This window comes from Corapipo altera, unplaced genomic scaffold (assembly GCF_003945725.1).
Source record: "Corapipo altera isolate COAL_440 unplaced genomic scaffold, ASM394572v1 104, whole genome shotgun sequence".
NCBI classification, from domain to species: domain Eukaryota; kingdom Metazoa; phylum Chordata; class Aves; order Passeriformes; family Pipridae; genus Corapipo; species Corapipo altera.
The window spans coordinates 3,654,509-3,676,081 of NW_020884920.1; the positions used below are offsets into that span (position 1 = coordinate 3,654,509).

At 41.1% G+C, this 21,573-nt stretch overlaps 1 protein-coding gene across 4 annotated transcripts in view; it reads left to right on the forward strand.

Annotated features, from left to right (window-relative positions):
* Nucleotides 1-21,573, forward strand: part of SDK1 (sidekick cell adhesion molecule 1) — a 391,574-nt gene that overhangs the window by 287,525 nt on the left and 82,476 nt on the right. For all 4 annotated transcript variants that reach the window (XM_027656578.1, XM_027656580.1, XM_027656579.1 and 1 more), the window contains 5 exons: nt 1,421-1,536; nt 4,640-4,832; nt 8,029-8,127; nt 12,757-12,948; nt 14,403-14,524. In XM_027656578.1, the coding sequence (XP_027512379.1) occupies nt 1,421-1,536; nt 4,640-4,832; nt 8,029-8,127; nt 12,757-12,948; nt 14,403-14,524 (722 nt within the window). The remainder of the gene's footprint in view (nt 1-1,420; nt 1,537-4,639; nt 4,833-8,028; nt 8,128-12,756; nt 12,949-14,402; nt 14,525-21,573) is intronic.

The following is a 21,573-nucleotide window of genomic DNA, read 5'->3' on the forward strand; positions in this document are numbered from 1 at the left end:
GTGTTGATATTTCTAGACTGTGGATGTCTCTGATAACTGTGCACTGTCCTAGCTCTGTTGGTTCCAGTCTTACTGTACAGTGTACCCCAGTTAAGAATAATGCCCCTTTATGTCTCTTCCAAACAAAAATAGCTTTTCGTGGGAAAAGGGGCCATTTTCCATTTTTGAACTTATTTTCTTCATTTCTTCTCCACACAAAGACTCGTCTTCCAAAGGTGGTTTGAAGCTTTAAAAGTTTGGGACCTGTTTTTGAAAAGTATGGAGCAAAACACCATTTCTCAGTGGGAATTGTGGATATTCTTTAGAAGCACAGATCATTGGGCTTTGGTAGAAATTTTCCCTTGGAAGCAGAAGGAACAAAGCCTTCCAGGCTTCAAAACCACTTGTGGATAGTTCCTCTTTCATAGAATACAAATGCCCATGCCTGTCAATAGTAATATATTTGAAGCGTTATTAAACTTCTTTTATAGGATTTAAAGTGTCTTAGTCCATTTTACTTACTCAAGTAGCAGTTTTCTTCTTAAACTTACTATAAGCTTGATAATTTCAGAAAAATAGACCTGTCTATTAATATTCTTTCCAGTGAGAACTATAGAAATGACATCTTAAAGCAGCAAGTTGAAGAAATTGCCTGGAAGGAGACATTACATTAAATGGCAAAATATTTAAGTGCTATTTTTGGTTGTTTGAAGGCAGGGTGCCTTTGTGTTCCATGCTTTCTTTTGTATTGAGAAAACATCTGTCTAATTAGATCCTTGGCATAAAATGTTTATGCAACTTTTAGTAGATTAGAGGATGTATTGGCTCAGGATATATATAATCAATTCAATATACATGAATGCATATCATATCAAGATAAAATGAGAACATCTCCCAATTCCCAAGAAAAATCTTTATTGCATGTGATATGACTGGTCCTAATTCTTTAAGCAGCAGTAAATAATAAACAGATGCTGTTGCCAGATTATAATTCACAATTAGAACCTTAATTGTGGGAACTCCATGTTTTGTTGTCTGATCTGGGGAATTGAGTGGTATTAAAAGACTCAAGAAGTTTCTTTCAGAAACTGTTCATTGTCTGTGCAGTCATGGATAACTGAGAGAGCTGTGCTCACCTGTCCTTACCCAGCTTCTGTCTCAAGTCTTTCTGAGAAGCTCATCTGCAGAATAATAAGCTGCAGAAGCCATTTCTTCTCCTCCCCTGGAAAGAATCTCCAGTACAGAATGAGGAATTAAACCAATTACCCTGCTCTCCAACACGCTGCTGCTTCCCAAGAAGTGCATCCTTCTCTCAAGGTTGTTATTACTCTGTGACTCACAAGTGACAGTCAGTGGGTTCTGGGTTCATTTTTCTCTTTTTCCTCCCCCTTCCTCCTCCACTGTGCTTTATTCCGTGTCCCTCTCTGCTGACTGGGAGCAGTGCCCACGGCTCCGCCGCAGAACGTGCAAGTCGAAGCCGTGAACTCCACAACCATCCAGTTCCTCTGGAACCCTCCACCCCAGCAGTTCATCAATGGCATTAACCAAGGATACAAGGTAAATAGAAACAAGGTTTCTGTAACTTCAGTGTTTGCCTTAACAGTCCTGGTATAAAAAGAAGTTGAATCTGATAACCTCTGAATCTCCAAAGTGACCGTGTAATTTCAGGGGTGTCTTACACGGGTAAAACAAAGGGAGAAGTGAGCAGTTGTTGCTCCCAGCAGGGCTTGGAGCCACCTGGTCTAGTGGAAAGTGTCCCTGCAGGACCTGGCAGGGAGTTGGAACTGGGTGATCTTTAAAATCCCTCCAAACCCAAAACTTTCTGTGATTCTAACATTTGCAATTTAGCTAAGTTCTGAAAAGGGAACGTGTCATAGGCTAGAGGTCCTAATACTTTTGTCATCTTCCTGGGAAGTTTCCAAACCCAAAAAGCAGTTCAGTGTCAGTTTGGAAACTCACCACATGTCATTGTGCCACTGAAAACCAGCTTGAGATTTCTATTTACACTAATGCAGAATTCCCATTCATTTCACTAGGAACCAAAACATCACACTAAATATTTGTCTTAACTTTCCCACTGTGATGATTTGGGAGGTATAAGAATGTAAAGTTTATTAAGCATGCCCTGATGACATGGAGTTACCATGGTAAGTCCCTGCTGATGGGACAACTGGCAATATCTGTTACAGAGTAGGGAGTGTTTAACAGAGCCCTCACTGGTCCTCTGGCCAGTGGAGTGTGGGCTAAGGAGGCAGTTGGAGTGGTTTATTCCTGCCCCTCAGGAAGAACTGCTTGACAGAAACTCCATCAACGGTTTGGCAGTCAGGGCACAATAAATGAAGGGTTTAAAAGTGTTCATGGAAAGAACGAAGAGAAATCTAGTAGGAAGGGAAGAAAGGTTTGGTTTATGAGCAGGGAGGAGGAAGGTTGATTTAGGTGTTGGGCGAAGGAATGTGGAGTGTGCTGAGAAGAATGTGTAGTTAGAAAACAGGCTGTGAATTAAAAGATTGAATGTGGATTTGAGATGTTTCAGAAGACTTGATCCTTCTCCAAGAATGTCTCAAAGTGATGGAGAAACTGAGACAAACAGAGGTATGCATGGGTGTTCCAGTATTTTTGCCCACATCTGTGTATTTTTCATTAAGACCAGCAGTGGTTTCAGAATCCCACTGCTGAAGGCGTAAATACATGTAGAGGTGTATGTCTGCTGTTCCCAGAGATAGAATCAGCTCTCAGGGCTCTGTAACTGACAGGGCTGCAGGACAATATCCTAGAAGCTCAATACAAAAGTAGTACTTGGCTTCTGTTCAGACTCTGGAGAATAAAAGCACTTTTGGGGCTCAGTGGACTTCAGTGCAATACAATTTTCTGCTGCAATTCCAAGCACAGTGAACCCAGATTTGCAGAAGTCTTATTTCAGATTTTCATTCTCTGTTGTATTCAGAGTTGCAGTCTTAAGATCCTTCATCTCATTCCATAGCTACCTCTAATTTATGTTTTCATTTCTTGAGCAATGGTATAAAATAACTGAAATCATAAATTGTATCTGTCAGCAGCCAGTGAAAACCTTTGAAATTATCAAAATTTCTATTTCTTTGGGTTTTTTTGATTGCACTAGATTGCTACAGCTTTACCATTCCTGTTTCTCATGGGGTTTGTGAATTGCAGTACAAAGATCATGTGAGAACATTTCTGTCACTTACTTTTATAGCCTATCTTTGTGTATGATTTATAAATTGCTAGTAGTCAAAGTTAGGCCTTTGTGTTTTTTAAGGATTAAACCTTTTTTAAGGTTTTTTCTTAAACTGACAGAATTGTTCACCTGTATTTTCTGTACATGTTTCCTGACGAACGTGCAATGAAATGCACTCAAAAAAGAAGTCAGTCCTCCAACGTTATAAATGCCAATTGTAATTCACAGAGGTGATTTAGAAAAGAAAATAAAACTTACTATCCTCTTCAAGCACTTTCCATTTTTATCTTTTCTTTGAAATTTATTTGCATTTCAATAAGTTGTAAAGTACACCTTCTCAAATATGAAAGATTTCTAACAAAATTACTCCTTATAGTCCACTAACTGTGCTTTTTGATTTTCAGAGACTAGACATTGGCTAAATGTGTCAAATATGGCTCATTAATTTCAGGTATCTATTCATGTTTATGAGCCTGAAATCAATACAAGTAACAGGATTTACACGGATATAGAGTCAGACCTAGAATTTTAACACATTTTATAAGCTACGGGCTAAGGATTTTTGGACAAAATAAAATTTTCACAAGCTTTCAAGCTTTAGACCGCATAAGCCTTTAAGGCAATTCCAAAAATTGTTTCAGAATTTCAAAGGCATTTGCCAAAAATGAATTTTTTAAGCCCTCATTTAGGTACCAACACATAGGGTATTTCACTCTCAAAGATATTGATTGCCCAGAACATCGACTGAGATGAATGAGACCTGGAGGAACTGAGCTCATCTGACAAGCACCCTGTTTTAAATGCATGAAAATATGTCTTCAGGAGTCTAACTTTTGGGACTCGGGTGTTGGAAATTGTAGTAATCATCTTTACAACCATTTTCTATTCTTTCTGTAATTCCAGAACCGCTCAAATCATTCACAGTGGGGATGTCTCCAGTCCACTGATGGCTGTAGTGCTCTCAGCCTGTTAGGCAGGGCTGCTCAGGGGGGTGCTGGGCTGGCTCTGGGAGGGGAAGGAGGATGTGTGTGTCCCCTAATCCCACTAAGCTCCCCAGACAGTGGGATCCTTAAAGGAACCCCAAAATAAGATAAAGCATTTATGTCAGAGTAGCACTGAAAATACTTTTCTTCCTTCAGCTTCCTTTCAGCAGCAGAGAGTGGCCAGGCTGATGAAAGGCCCATGTCATACGGGTAATAATTTGCAATAATTTTGGCACTGTTCAGTAGCAGACATTGAGAATTGCAACATTGGTGTATCCCCCATCACTGGTGAGCATTACAGACATCCCTCCAGTATCACGGTATCACTGCTACATCCATCTGTTCAGCATCAGAGCTGACAGCAGTTTAACAGCATTGCTTGGTTCTTTACAATCAGATGAAGATGGTTTTGGCAGCCAAACATACTTTGCCTCCAAATAGACACAACTTCTGATGAGAGCTCATCCATATTTAAATTTTCCAGCTTCTGGCCTGGCCGGTGGACGCTCCGGAGAGTGTGACTGTGGTCACCATCGCTCCGGATTTCCATGGAGTCCACAGTGGCTGCATCACCAACCTGAAGAAATACACCACTTACTACACCTCAGTTCTGTGCTTCACCACGCCAGGGGATGGCCCCCGGAGCACACCCCAGCTCCTGAGCACCCTGGAGGACAGTGAGTATCTCCAGCACTGCCAGGGAACCTCAGCGCTCAGGTTTGGGTGGGTTGGATAGAAAAGCTGGAATTTTTAAATCTCTGTGCTTAAAGTTTGACCTCAGCTTCACAATCAGTTGGCAGTCTCTTCTCAAGTTACCTTTCAGATGGTGACCTCGGCCAGTTTTCCACGTGTGTTCTTTTACCCTGTGGCAAATATTTGATTTTTTTTTTTCTTTTTTCATTATGGGCTGAACCTGATTTTTTTCACATTGATCATTAGCTGAGAACTTCACAGTCCGGTACAGCCAACACACAGTGCATTGTTTGTGTCTGTGAATCCTTTTGCTCTTAAATCCATGTTCAGGCACCCAAATAAATATCAATTGATCTTCTTAGGAAGTGAGCACTGGAACTTCCTGTGGAGGTCAATGATTAATTTGTGATTGTTTCCTTCTGTTGTTCAATATATTGAAAATGTCTGTATACTATATTGCAAACGTTTGTGTAAAAGAACCAGGATCATAACAAGGCAGTATCTTTTATTCTGAAAAACTGGAGGCAGGGTGAAGTAAAATGAGCTGGATAATTTAGCATATAAATTGTTTCCTGAATCAGAAAATGGTTTGGTCTCTGTGGCCCCTTGGAAGTGTTTGCTCAAGACATATTTGGGACTCACAAGTCTCACATGTGCCTGATTCAGATAAGGACTAAACTGCAGTGACCTCGCAGTTATTGTGTCCACAGTGATCTTGGCTCTGGACAGTGCTTTGGTATATTCCTGTATTGGAGCATCATAAACACTGCTGCCCATTTACAGACTCAAATCAGAATAAAAAGTGTCTAATACATCCATTAAGACATTGTTTTTAGAAATACTGCTTTGCCTTAATAGGGATCTTTTAGGTTGGTCAGTGTTCCCGTAAAGAAAAATCCGATTGTCATTAACATTCACAGAAGTGAGGCTCAAAGTGCTAATCCAATTTTTCATGACATACTCTTGAAAGACCATGGAGAAAATTACTTTCCCATGGATTTTCCTGTTGTGGTTAGTCTCCTCTATATGCTAGAACTGTGTCCCCAGAGCAGGCTGTAGACTTAAACCAGAGATAGCAATTTAACTACCAGAAGTCTTTGTGACTCACTAGTAGGAGTTCAAACTTGTTTATCTGGGATTAAAGCAAAAGGTGTGGTGGAAAGAGAAACAAGCATTAGGTTCCTAGTGTGCAGTATCAACTCTTGCCTGTTTTCCTAAGGAAACAGAGCTTTAGACAAGGATGGTTTGTAAATGTGTTCAACTGTCCTTCTCGGGTTCATCTGTCTTCTCTCTCCAAGGACAGTTGAACCCTGTGGCAAATTTCAGTGAAGAATAAGAAACCAAAGATAAAAGATTCCCAAGATTTTGCAAAAATTAATCAACTGGGAAGAGGAGAGGCTGTTAATATTTCTGCTGAAGGAAAGGCTGAAGAAAGGAGCCTTGCAGACTTTCCACAGAGTGAGAGAAGAGGCAGAGCCAAGACTTTGAGAGTATCTCAGGGAAATGTTGAGATCACCTGCCATTTTAAACACTAGAAAATTCCATCAGGAAACATAAAACAAGGGAAAACCAGACTTGTATTTTGTAAACCATTTGATGCCTTCCCTGGTGTATGCAGCTGTATGCTGCAAGGAGCTTCAGCAGGGGAGATGAGCAGGATTTTTTAATTTATTTATTTTTTAATCCTTCAGAATTGCTTCCCTCAGTTTTCAGAGTGGCTGAGAAGTTATGTGCAGGATGGTATAATGCATCTTTGTGGAGAACTCGTTGACTCTAAGTTGCTTCAGGATTTATGTGGTGGGAAAAAAGATTTGAAAGGACTGTCATTCATGTTTGCAGGTGATAGTTTTCAGTCTATATAGCAGAGTTAGGCAATCCTCTAGAAAAAACTTGTGCAAACGGATCTGTTTGCTGATGAACTGTGGGTCAAATAAAATTTAACATCCAGTCAGAGGTATCTTATCCTGGCTTGGAGTCACTTGCACCTGTGTTTCGTGGTGACATTAAAATTGTACTGCAACTGCAGGGGCTAATTGGAGCAAAGCTTTGTGTGGTTTCCGTGTCTGCACATCCCTGGTCCCAAATAGTGCACAACTGCCATGCTCTTGTTGGATATTCCTGGGATCACTACAAGATCAGCAGTTCTTCTGTGGTGCTTTGACTGCCTGGTATCGCAGGGTGGATTTGGAAACTTTCCTCACTAGGATTGCAGAATTGCAAATGGGGTTGTATCTGACCTACTGGCAGGGTTTGAGCTTTTTTTGTCATAGCTGGAGGAGAATGAGAGACTGGACTAAATTGAAGAGGAAACAAAATATGAAATTGCAGACAAGAAATTGCCAACTGATGTCAGTGGAACTGGAGGATACTCGGGCAGGGATCCAATGACAGAAGCACTGTGAATATAAAGTGAACAAAACCTCCTTTTTCCAGTACATCGATTGAGGACAGAACAGTATTTGGATCAAAAATCAGTCAGGTTGTCTTCCTTGAAGGCCAAAATTGAGGGAAGATGGCATATTCTTGACAGTCATTCCACTTTATGCTCTTTCATTGCACACTGGGGAGCTGAATTTTTAAGAGCTCTTTAGCTACATCATAAAAACCCTTTAAAATTTTCACACACTTGTATTCATTTTACAGAAGACAGTTGCCATTACGTTGGACATTTTTAGATTTGTTTTGAGAGAACTTATCCAAGCAGTGGCTTGGTGACTTTGTCCTTCCTGTGACCTTGCATAGGGAAAAAGCTCTTCCCAGATGAGGGGTTTGCTGGTGGTGTTGCTACAGACCTGGGGTCCACATAAGCTACACAACAGTGAACACCACACACCTGCCACTGAGGGGAAATGGCAAACACCATCACCTTCAGGATTGCCAGCTTGATTGTGCTAATTAGGTTAGATGAAGAAGAGAGGAAAGAACAAGTTGTGTGCACGTCTCCTGTTTCCACTCTCTTTAGCTCTCCAGACAATTGGGATGATGGCTGGGTGAAATAATTTATGTGATGATAAGCCAGAGTATTTCTTCCCAGCTTGTCTTCTCCTTCTCAGTGATGTTTTCAGCTTCTCTTGGCCCTGGCTCAGTGCTGTATTTCTTCATCCCTAACCTTGCCATGTGAATTAGATCACATTTTAAGAGGGGTTCTCCTATTAACAGTTTTCCTTTCCTGATCTCCAGAGCCAGGAGCAGTGGGACACTTGAGTTTCACCGAGATCCTGGACACCTCGCTCAAGGTCAGCTGGCAAGAACCTGTAGAGAAAAATGGCATCATCACAGGTATCAGCTGCTGTGTCTGCTTTTATTTCTTTTCTGTGAAGTATGTGTGGGGTGGAATGAATCACTGCAGTGAAAAACTGTTTGTGTAACAGAGCATTTAGGGAGAACTGGCCACTGCAGGCACTGTTTTCCTGGTCCTTCTTTTGGGTAATTGAGATGTCACCAGGGCACATTATACAAGGTTTGGGTCCAGTTACTGGCAGCTCATGATTGTGGTGACTGGTAAGGCAGTTTGTGTTAGAAATCAACTCCCCACAGGGTTTCTGGTCCTGTTAAATCTTCCATGACCTCCACCTGCATTACTAAATTTGTGGAAATTTGTGAGACCGTGCTTGGCCTTTGCCCCAAGGGTGGGGGGTTCCTGCACGGAGTTTACAGCTGCAAAATCTGGATTGGCATTGTTAAGATTTGCAATCAGGACCAAGCCTGAAATCAGCAGTGCCCTTCATCTGTGATCAAGTGGCCTGGCTGTGGGCTGCGTGACAGAATTTGCATGTCATTACTTAATCTGTTATAAACCACCACAAGGGTTCAGAACTCTCTTGTTTCCCTTTGATGAGTCTGCCATTTGACAAGCTATTTATCTATTTACTGTATGCCAGTGTAGATACAACATCAGCAACTTCATTATTTTTCATAAAGGAAGCTATAAATACTTGAGAAAACCTCTAGTTCTTATCAACAGAGGCAATACTGTTTTCAGAGGGGAAAATGTTACAGCTCCACAAGACAGACATTCCATTTAAGAAAGGTTTCAAGGTTTTGAAGCACAAGAAAGCTCCCAGATTTTAAGTTACTGGAGCTAAAAAATACAGTTGAGAAGAGAGAGGATCATTTCACATGGATCAGAATATTTTGGTTTGGGAGCATTGACATTGAAATGTTTAATTTTTTGAAAAAAATTATTATAATTTGTAAGAAAATACACTTTAGGGGTTAAAAAAAATCAGACTTTCTGACCCTTGACCATTGAAATGTTATATCAGTCTAATTTCCTGAAGCATTTTAACTTTGACAGGTCTAATCATTTTGATAGGACTTGGACTTGTCAGTGTTTTCTCTGTGTATCTGTAACGTTTGTATGTGTGTGTTCTGTGCTGTTTGTAGTGTGTGTGGAGTCCTTGTGCAGATCATCTCCTGCCTTTACACCACGGTCACCTTCCTGAAATATGCACTGATTTAAGTGGTTTGAGAATAGAAACTAATGACTTCTGAAAGCAGAGCAGTATTGATTCAGTGAAGATGGCCAAAGCCTTTCAAGCCCAAGAGCTTAAATTTAGGGACCTACATCCAAGCCTATCCAAGATGATGTAATACTGATCCTTGTTAAGCATCAGGGAGCAGCACCATGTTGGTGTTGTAGAATTGCTTTGCTGGAAACAAGCTGCTGCCTCCCAGGTTGGGTTGAAACCTGCTGGAACTCGATGATGGACTGTCTTATATTTGGGATAAATTGTTCCAGAAAGACTTAACTAAACAAGCTCTATTATTCATGACAAAACACCAGTGTGAAAATGCCCAGCAGAGTTTATAAGGAAAAAGAAACATCCTTAATGATGCAAATTGCATTTGGGATGGAAGAATAGGAAAATTGTTTACGCCCTTTGAGCACCTCAGAGGTTTATAGAGGGCTACTTGGAGGTCTGAGTGCTCAGGGAAGCAATTATTCATCATTTCTGCTCATTGATGTCTTTAGTGGACCTTCTTGTTCCCTGCACCAGCACTGGGAGGAGGGAAGCACAGACAGGGTGCCCAGCAGCCAACCTGAGCTGGGAAATTGCCCATTACTCTGCTGTAAATCTCAGTATCTTCCTCGTTCCCTCAGTAAACATTGATTTATGAGGCCCTGGATGTAGACAGACAGTTTGTGATTGGGTGTACTGCTCCCGTGTAGAGAATTTACTCCATATCACCAGAAAATTATTTCTGAAACTCCTCTGGTCATTAGTTCCCGTTAGGCAGCATTTTGAGGAGTGCCAAAGCATGGGGGGAAGGCTCTGTGGCACCTTTCCTGTTCTCACTCACACCAGAGCCAGAGGAAACCCTCTCTGCCTCACACCTGTTTCTGGCAGGAATCACGTCTGTAACACAGGGAGTGTGTTTCCACCAACCACATGTCCCAGAGTTCTGCCCATCTGTCAGTCAGCGTGGCTTAAGTGCTACTTGGGGGTACAGTGGTTGTTGTTCCTTTCCTTCAGCAGGTTTTTTTCATCTGTTTTTGTTATGCTTGGTTGCTTTTGGCTTCGTGTCTGCTCACCGTGTACGTACAGATTTTCTCTTCTCATCTTTTATATGACCAGAATTTAACTATACAACCAGGGCTGAAATATCTGGCAGCAAATGCTGCCTGTTTGCCTTTTCTTCAGTTTACACACGTTGAACTCAGGACTGTTTTCCTGGTGAACATTTTCTCAGAAAATAAATACATAGAGCCGCTGTGCCTAATGGGCGGGAAAGCTGGGGCTCATCCTGTGGTCACCAGGGAGAAAACATAAAATGTCCAAAGAATAATCACCAACGTTTGATATATAACCTGAGCTTATCTAGATGGGAGAGAAGATACCTCAATCACTGAAGATTGCCTGGTGCATGGTGAATGACACTTTCTATTGTCTGTAAGCAACAAATGGACAGAGGGAACATTAAAAGTCCCCTGCTTATCTTCCTCTAGTTATTTATTGTCTGGAACAAACTGCACCCACAGCTAATGAAAGAAAAGGCTGTTTGTGATGGTCCTTCTGTTTGCAACTCCTCCTTGCCTCTTCACTGAGCACCAAAGGCAGGAGACAATCATCCCCCACCTTTCTGCTCATCCTCTGTTAATAGAGGCAACAGAGTCCTTAAATTTTGTCAAAATCTTCCTGCAGATTATAATCCTGCCTGTGCTACATCAACTCTGATCTGATAAATGATTCTTAAGTCTTTTCAGAAGGCAGCAGAACACCACAGTGTTTCCAAGACATTGGTAATTTACTGAGTTAATTAATTCCCTCTCAGACACTTGTTTAAAACCAATTCCAGATGAGCACTCAGGAGTTTCTCCCCTTCCCCTCTGTAGTTCACAGTCAAAGAAGCCTTTGTGGTGTAGCTGGAATTGTTGAAGCATCACCTCTCTTTATCACTGCCCCCTCACCTGAAAAGTTAATTAGTGACTATGTGAGCACTCCTAGCCCATTTTCATGCAAAATCAGGTTAAGATGAATCTGCATCAGTAATGGCAGCTCACAGAGAGGACAGAGAACATCTCACACCTCTCAAACTCTCACAGAAATATTTGTCTCACCATGCTTTTAGCTCATGAGATGATGTTTTCTTTTTGATTAATACCATAAGGGATTTTGCTACGTCAATTCATATATGTTAATCAACTTATCATGATTTTTTATTTTAAAAAAAAAATGGGGAAAAAAAAAACTCAAGCCTCTCAGCTGGTCTGAATTCCTCATCTTAGATGATGGGAACATGAACCCAGTAGGGAGTTTCTCTAGCCAGTTTGCCTCGTGCATGGTTCACACAGTGGGATTCCTTTCTGTTAGTCCTTTTCACTCACTCCAATTTCACAGGCATTCAAGAGCTATGTGTTTTTTTTTTTTCACCCTCTGAGTCAAATCACAAAGAAAGCTGCAATCAAGCAAACTTTTCAGACACGCTCTCTGGAGACTGGCACAGCAAGGTTCACGTAGGTTCAAAAGTGAATAAAGTAGGACTGGGCAGGAGGAGGACAAGCAGATTTGGAGGTAAAATTGAGCAAATCAGACAGTAGAAAGTTTCAAAAGTTCTTGGAAGGCAAGTGGTTATCAAAGTGATAAAAAGGAAGCCTGGTTATGATAGAAGAATAATATGGAGGTCAGGGCAAGTGCAGCTTTGGACAATGCATTGGCTCGATGATGGTTTTGAAAGAAAGGATAATGATTCACCCTGCTGAAGGATTTGTGCGAGGAAGAAGCAGTGGGGAGTAGAGGCTTTTCAGTTCCTGGAAGATTCCCACAATGTTCCTGCCTGATTGTTATTGTCAGATTTCTAAGTATTTCTAGATATACAGCAGTGAAGGTTACTTCAGCCTGGAAAGGGAGTAGCCCTACTAAGCACATATAGATTTTTAATTAGATATTCCAGCTGGTGAGCAGATATTATATTTTCCAAAGTCCTTGTTTCTTCCTGTTTGCTTCACAGAGTTCACAGAGTGAAAGCCCTGTGAGATTATCCCCAGGTTTCCAAGGCATTTCTTAGCAAGCACTGTATTGTCACAGCAAAAAGAGACAGTCTATTGAGACCTCATGTCCTCCCTCATCTGTAATCTGATAGGCAGATGATGCCCCATAGGGTACCTACATCAATTGTTTATTGGAAATAACAACATCAGAAAAATATTTGGGTATTTTAACCAGTTTAGTTTACATTTAGTTTACGTTACTTTAGTTTACATTTACTTCAGTTTACTTTTACTTCAAGGGGTTTTTTTCTGCTTATAAAAGGTGACCACAGTGGAGTAGGGTAAGGAACGATGATCCACCATGGACCACAGGCAAATCGTGCTGCCGCAGGAATTTACCGGTCTGTGGGCTGTGGTAAAACTGGGCTGTGGAAGGAAAACTACGGCCCCCTGACTTGTGTGTGGTTGTTTCTCAGGGTACCAGATCTCCTGGGAGGTGTATGGCAGGAACGAGTCTCGCCTTGCCCGCACACTGTCCAACACAACCCTGGAGTACAAGATCACGGGGCTCTCGTCCCTCACCACCTACACCATCGAGGTGGCAGCTGTGACCGCGAAAGGGAGCGGGTGGGTCACGTCCTCCACCATCTCCTCTGGTGTCCCCCCAGGTTGGTAAAACTCCATGAAACAAAAGAAAGGTGTCAATACCTCGTGTTTCGTTGTTCCCGTCACGGGTTACTTCGGAAGTTATAAAAACGGTTTTATTTGTGAAGCGTCAAAATTCTTGACCACGTAATTTAAATTTAATCTGTGGGACAGATTGAAATGTGAGCATGGACACACTCACAACTTGAAAATTCAAGAAAGTTGAGGCTGTTTAGTATAAATACAAAAAAAGTTGTGGGTGTGACGATGGAATGGACAAAGTAATAAAGTGGGTACAACACAGAATCCCGTGACATTTACAAAGTAACATATGAGCTAAGCCTGAATCTATTCAAAAAGTGCTGCTTTGGGGGAAAAGATACGGTTTGGCTGTTAAAAGGGAAAGGTTTTTCCTTGTAGGAGCAGTATAGATTATTTCAACCATGAGAGGTCACTTGGATAGTGAAACTAAAATCTTATTTACAAGATTTTGAAGTTGTGGCCTGAGAAAGATTTGGGAAGAGGTATTTTTGTCCCACATTGTCTGAGTTACCATTTGAGCACCTGTACATTTACCCATTTTGCATTTTGTTTTAAAAATTCTACACTCTCCCTCATTCAGTATCAAAAGCAAACTGAATAGCCAATTCCTACCTCAGACAAGCAGTTTCAGCTAATATATAGGTTATAGAAGCAGAATTTTCCAAAGTGGAGCAGTTATCGTACGTCACTGAGAATGATCCAGTTTTTCCTTTCTGCAGTATTTTTGAACTTTTCTATATGTCCTGAAGTATGTTTGCCTTTCTTTTCCCCAATCATAGGTAATTGTGACAATCTGTGGACTGGATCAATGCCATGCTCCCTGTTGTTAGCCAGATAACAGCAATATTCTACCTGGGCAGGGTTAGTTTATCGATCATGGTTCCCACAAATGTGAAGTAAGAATAAAGAAATATTGTGTATTCCTGCATACTTGAAATACAGGCCAAAAATCTGCCCATTTTCGGCCTGTTGCACTTGCACAGAGTGCAGCATCATCATAGAATCACAGAATGGTTTGGGTTGGAAGTGACCTTAAAGATCATCTGGTTCCAAGCCCCTGTAATGGGCGGGGACACCTTTCACTAGGTAATTACTGATTATAATAGTTATTTCCATTTCTTAAAAATGCGGGTATTACTGAGAATTTATTCTAAACAGTCTATATTTAATATCTCTTTCCTGGACTTGCTTTTGTTGTTAGTTCAGATGATACAAAAAATGTAAATGCCACTGTAAGTTTGACTGATGCGAGGCAAAGATTTGATTGGGGCTACCCTTGTGGGATGGTCACCCTCTTTGTTTGCTACAGGAATTTTAAAACTATTGTAATTGTTACCAAGGTATTTTATATGTTGAAACACTGAATTTCAGCTTGTGTTACAGGGCCCTAGACAAAGAGTCTTTCCACCTCTCATTTACATTTCTGTTTCTCCAGAACTTCCAGGTGCTCCATCCAACCTGGTGATTTCCAACATCAGCCCTCGCTCTGCCACACTTCAATTCCGTCCAGGATACGATGGCAAAACCTCCATTTCCAAGTGGATAGTTGAAGGCCAGGTATGTCCCTGACAAAAATCTCTTAATGAAGTCTCTGAGGGTCCAAATGGTGAATTGCTGTTTGGGTTACAGTTTTTGTTTAACTTTGGATCACATCTCCTCTGTAAATGGCCTGGTGGTAGCTGTTCAGGGGGTCCTGGGAAGGTTGGGATGCGAAGGGAGCTTGAGGGGCTCAGCTGGGAAATGTTTGTGTGTCAACCAGGGAAAAAAGGGCCATATGAATACTGTGAATTCTGTTCAAAGGAATAAAAGGAAAATGTGATTTATAATATATATATATATATATATGTGAGAATGCTTATTCTTTAAAGAAATCACATGGATTTTTGTAAAGCTGGTTTGTTTATTTCCAGAAGAACACCAGACACATCATAAGCAACACACAGAGCAGAGCTTTAGTCCATCCATTTATTTTTAAAAAGGATTTGAAGCCTGTGTTTAGGTTCTGTGAGGTGTCTTTTCAAATCACATGCAAACCTGGAATTATCATCTCGTAGACTCAGAAGTATAGAAGAAATTGCACTGAACAGTGAAGATACCATTATTCGTGAGATTGAGTGTATTTTTCTATGTCGTAAGGGAATATACCAAGGTTTTCTATTCAGGCCTCTAGATATGAATAGGATGAATTCTCATCTTCATCAGCTTTAAACAATATCCCTCTTTCTGCTGTCATTCTGCCTTGGAGGAGTTATATATTCCTCATTTGTTCTCCTGACAGATGAGCTTTGCTTCTTCCTTTCCACCCACAGCTCTTTATAAATAATATAATCTGTTTTTAAGACCAAATGTTGGACTTCTTAAATCACCGTCACCACTTAGACATGTTGATACAATCACTTCACTTGGTAATGAGATTGTTGTGAACAAGTTGGTACATTTCGTGCCATTCATATACACATTATTGCATATTACGGAATTAAACACTGAAATCCAATAATATGGTGTCTTAGCACATTCTGAGAAGCATTTTCCTGCTGGAACACCACATTGATATTGCTGGGAATTTGCTAATTCAGTGAGTTGCAAAATGCCACTGAAGTAAAATAAATTTGAATGCTTTAAAACTGCAGTAATAATTACCATGAAGTTCATCTGCTTCCTTGAAGAGCTCTGGGTACCAGCAGTGGTTGGAATGGTCCTTGGTGGTGCAAGGTGGGAAGGGAGGGTCTTTCTTGTTCACAAAGCCTTATCAATATCTTATACATTACTGCTAAAGTCAAGGGGTTCGTGATTCTGATAGATCCTGGAATTATTTTCTCCATCTGGGGAAGGAGCACTCCAAAGTCCTTGCAGAGTCTGGGCAGTCTTTTTCAGCACACCACACCTCACTGTGTGTGTCACACCACAACAAATGTGGTTCCTAGAGGATTTAATAAAAAAAGAAAAATTCTTTCTCACCTGATTAACAGAAGTCTTTTCAGGTACGCAGAGAAATTGGTGAGTCCTTAAGGATACAGCAAATCCTGTTTCCAGGATGACAGCTGCGTATAATCCTTTGTTCACAGCCCCTTTCTGCCAGCACTCCTCTCAAACTCTTTCTCTCCTGAAGTGCAATTTCACAGCACCTTTAGCCAATCTAAACCAGAACTCTTGTTGTCCTGCTCCCGTTTCCTCTCCCTATCCCCATCCCACTTACCAAGACTTTCCTCCTCCTGCCTCCCGCATGCCCTGACTCGGGCAGGATCATGCGCAGGGCGGCTGCGAGCCTTGATCCAGCCCAGAACAAAGGAGTTTCAGACAGATCAACTCTCTGCACGGGCTGTGTGTAATCAGAGGAGCATCACTGTAAGGGGAAGGGGTGAGACCATGGCACTGGGAGCAGAGATGAGGGCAGAAATCCATCCTCACTTGGGTTTAAGCTCCCTTGGACCTACCCTGTGGACCTCACGGATTTCCCTGCCCACCTTTCACAGAGACGTGAGCTTTTGCAAAAGAGCTGCCAGTGACACCCCAGTCCTCATTTCTGCCTTTCATGGAGTCTGTTCTAAACTGGGATATGTCTGTGCTGGGGTGCAGACTGCTGTTGGAACATCTGTATTTTAGCATAGACACCCATAATTGTTCCTTAGGACTGTGTTAAAGATTGAAGGGCAGTGGTTATACCCCACCTACAACAGTATTTCCTGAACAGAACTGTAGGGAGGATTTTTGTCCTTCTGGATCTTTCATTCACTGACCCATTTACAGCTTTTAATAGCAGTGTTAAGTGTTTCATGCCTTAGCATTAAATTAAAAGCCACTTAAGGGGTGGTTTTGCATACTATGATTTTAAAACAGATGGTCTTGCCAAGTGATAGGATCACATTTAATTATAAAACACTAATCTGTACATTGTGCACTTCATTTCTGTCCCCCTCTGCAAACTGGGCAATAGCTTTGCATTGGGCATCCCTTATTTTCTGACTCTTCTCTTCCATCTCTACTGGGAATATACCTTTCACTCTGAAAGTCGGAATCCTTACAGACAAAATTCAGCTGTTTTATATTCACACACACACAAAAAACCTGCCACCAACGTGGTTTTCTTCTTTGTTCCTTGATTTGGCAGAAAGCTTCCTGGGTGAGGGCAGGTCTAGAAAATGTTCCAAGTACTCCAGTTTGGCTAAGAGCCATTTTTGAAGTCTGATACTTCATGAAACAATTTGGATGAAAAACACAGCTGGGAATTCCAGTTGACGTGACGTTTTGGGCATCTGGCCTTGGTTTCTGCTTTTTGTGCCGGGGTGTAAATTCACGGGAGCCGCTGTGGAACTAATTCTCAATTATGTCAATGAACATGAGAGATCAGGTCGTTAAGAGTTTAGTGTTGGTAGATACTGAAATATCAAGTGTTACAAATCCCATTTCTGTGTTTCTAGTGAAGCTGCATTCTGTGCTTTCAAAGGGATTTCTTAAAATTATCACTAGGTTGTTTCTTTTCCATCTTCTTATCTAGACTTAGGACTAGAGAAACTGGATGTACTAATGCTATTTAAAAAGTACTTCTAACGTTTTTTTTCCCATCACATAGAGTAGAATCTAAAGAGAAGAGGGTCAGATGTAATATAAAGGTTCTGCTGACACTTGTTCAGAGGGACCAGCAGTAGCTGCCTTGTGGCACTGACACTCACAGGTAACTTTTTCCTGCACAAGGAATTTCAGTAAATCCTTCCAGCCATCCTGTAGTCTCAGATGCAGTCAGGAAATATATTGCAGACATTTTTTTCAGCAATTTTCAGCCAAGAATGACCATGAATCCCTGCTGGTGCTCATGTAGTTTCATGTTTGCAATCCAATTTCAGCTTATTTTTCTTGTGTTGGATTGTTCCTGGGGTTTTGTCAGGAGAAGTACATAAATGAATCATAGAGTGGTTTGTGTTGGAAGGAACCTTAATGATACATCCAATTTCAACCCATCATGACTGTGCCTTGGTGGGTGCTCAATCCATACCATTGAGCTTTCCAGTGGCTGATTAGAAAAGCTGGGATAACTTCTGCCCAGTTTGGTGCATTTTTCTGGTGATTAATGTCATTTGCAGGCAGCAGAAGACCTGTGGAACAGCTGAAAGCCATTTCTGAAGAGGTATTACATTTCCTGGAGCCACGAGTACATGGGCTATTATAGAGAGTTTTTGCTTAAAGCCTTTCTGCTGTTTTTAGAGAGATTTTGTGTGAATGTCATGGTGAGCAGTAGCAGAGTTTCAAAGTGGTAAAACCTTTAAAGTATTATCACATGTATTCCCTTCTAAAGCTGTGAGTTGGGAAAGGTGTTGCAACTTTACCCATGAGTTTATCTGGTTCCGTGGGTTAAGTCAGTGACCCAGATAGGATTCATCCATTGTGCCAGGTGATTCTCCTGGTGTCGTTTTCACTTTGGGACTGGTAAATAAAGTGTCTGAAACTCTGACAATTTTATGCCTTTGACAATCTTTAAATCAAAAATGGCCGAATCGATTTAGGGATTTAGCGAGGAAAAAAAATTGCACCCGGGCTGACATCCCGTGAACCGAATTTCTCCCAAAGCGATTTCAAATGTGTGAGTTATGGACCTCTTAAATGAAAACTCTGACATATCTTGAACTATAGTGGAACACAGGGTACCTCTATAATGTACAGAAACGTGTTATCCTTTCCTGCAGTTAGTGCTTTGTAACTGTTCAAAATTTCGGCGGCAGTGCTGTCTTGTACAAGTGATTTTTTTTGTTCCAAATTTTATTTATTTTTATTTTTTTTTAAGTCAGAATTCTGCAAATTTTCTTGTACAGCGCATTCCATCAGAAAATGTTAAGTCATTTTATAAAATATGTAACATTTTCCTTTTAAGAAAAGGAGAAACTAATACACAGAGAAGTAAAAGGTTCCAACATCACTTCCAATATTGTTTTATGCTGTCTCATTTCTGCAATAATAAAGGAATATGCCATTTTATTGAGTGTAATACCTTGGGAGCAGCTGAGAGATGGGAATGAATATGTGCTAACTAGTGATGGCTGATTGTTATGGAGCGTTACATGAAGTGTCTCGGGGGACATGGGTGTTTTTGTTGTGGCAGTCCTGGGATCCCTGGGGATTGTGGCCCTGTTCCACAGGGAATTGGGAAGATGCAGAGTGCATTCCTTGAGGAGTTTTTATGCTGGTGATAACAGAAAAGCAGTCGGTGTCTCATCTGCCTCCCAAAACAATGCACCCACGAATACGTGTGTGTCTGTCAACAAACACGATCCTTCTCTGAAGTTTGCACACACTGTTATCCAAAAAAACAGCTACAAGAAAGAAGCCTTTAACTTCACTTGATTTTATGCAGAGCTGCTCAGAGTGGGCTCTCTTGCCCCTCAAAGGACTCTTTTATCCCTACCACTGCCCGTGGTTCTTTTTGCCCCGTGGGAATCCCTTTGTACTCGGATTCTTGAAACTGATACGTTTCCTCTGATCTGACATCAGAGTGTTTCAGAAAAAAATAATTTCCTTTTCCTTCCAGAGCCTGAAACTTGGAATCTGCTATAGATCTCGGGGAAGTTAAAAACACAGAAGCCCATCACTGAAGGTTTTCTTCCAAGATTCACTTGAGAATATATATATATATACACACACACACATATACATATTATATATAAAATAAATAAGTGAAACTTCTTTTGAGTAACACAGACCTAGAATTGCTTGGCCACACAAGTGAGAGGTCATGCAGAAGACCCCAGGCTGTTCACCAAGCTGCCCTACAGCTATTAACCATTCAGTCCTCCTGCTTTGAAAAAACTCCCTACAAAAAATCTAAAATATGCTACTGATTTCAATAGAAGTTAATTTCCCAAATGCTGGTGGCAGATCCAGGGAACATTACGAGGTATTATTCTAACTAAAGCAAGTTCATGATGTATTTTTCTTAAAATCTTTTCCTAAATCACAGAAATATGCCTGTGGTTGTTTTTTTTGTTTTTTTTGGTTTTTTTTTTTTGCTGGCTCTCTGCCAGTAATTTGAAAATTAGTCTAAAAGTGGTTAATTTGGGACTGTCTGTGCTGCCACTTTGCCCACGGTTCCCCACATCCCAGCACAGGTATCGACCAACTGTTACCAGCTGGCTTCTGAGTTTGGGAACAGCCAACGTTCTGGGCTTGGTTAGAATCTGCCATTTCCTCGTGGGCTGTACCCATCATCCCAGAAATCTGCCTCTGAGGTGCCTTCCAGAGGCCTGCTTCTCAAATGGCACAAGATCCTCAATATTTCCACCTTTCCAACTTGCCTGTAAATGTCTCTCTGCAAACTCACGCTTGAGTCCATGTCAGGTGTTCACAGCCCTGTGGTCCTTAATGTGTATTAATGACCTGCCTGCTGCTGCACAGCAACTGCAACCTGGGTGCCTTTTTGAGTTTTTTGCCTCCCTTTTTTTTTTTCTTTTATGTAAGAAATATTTTGAAAAGCTCTTACTGCTCTTAGAATATAAAAAGGCGACTTAGTCACCACTGGAGATTATTTGCAGCCTCCAGAGTGCTGTGGATTGTTGCTACATAATTACTGCAGCCCTTGGAGGTGATGCTGTTAAGTGGAAGATTTGCAAAAGTAAGCATTTACTGTAGACTTTCTACGGTATTAATAGAAAACTCATTTAATAAGAAGTATTCTCTGTTTCTTTGACTGAAATGAACCCTCTCATCCTTTCTTTGTTCGTGTAGGTTCTTGGGGTTTTTTTAGTTCTCTTTATCATCTCTTTCTTCTCTGGCTTCAGTTTAGGGATGTTCTGTTTTACCATTCCGACCTGTCTCAACTTGTTTCCCTCAAGCTTCTGCATCCATGAGCTTTAGTACAATTTATGGAGCTTGGTTAGGACTGGGAATTTTAAGAGGTCCATAATCTTCACTACCATCTATTTTATATGTTGTTTGCTATGTGGCAGTGACCTTGATCACCAACAAGACTGAAAGGCCCATCAAGACCTGTTCAGCCACATCCTTCCATGAAAGCAGTGCTCTACTGGGAAGATCACAGAGGCTTCTTTCCACAGTGCAATGCAGAACTTATTACTTTGGCCTAATTTTCTTTGTGTCCTTTCTTCGTGCACAAACATAAATATGCAGCACACCAAGTCCTGGGTGAGCGAAGAACTAAAACATCTATAAATAAATCAGGCTGCTTCTCCTGAAGGGGAAAAAAAATGAGTGAATGAAACCTAATTTTCTATTTGAAGTACTTGGGGTATGTGAGATACTTTGGGCTATGGTGCTTGTCAAGTGCTTTGACAGTGTCTGTGGCTGTAACTTGTATACAGAACTCGTAAGGGATCTGTTTAAAAAAGATTAAAGGAAATAGCTCTTTACACAGTGGGTTGAGAGCTTCTGGAATTTGTTGCCACAGCAGTCTGTGGGAGTAGATAATGTCAGCAGGTTGAAAAAAGATAGGGCATCTTCATGGTTATCGGGTCTGTAAATAGACACTGAAGGGAATAACTGCCCATGTATCCTCTCATATCCTTCAGCCCTTGGCTGTGGATACCAGGACGAGGGAATTGGGCACAGGTACTGCCCTTTGTGGCAGAGTTGAAACACCAGAGTAACTGTGCACAGTGCTAGGG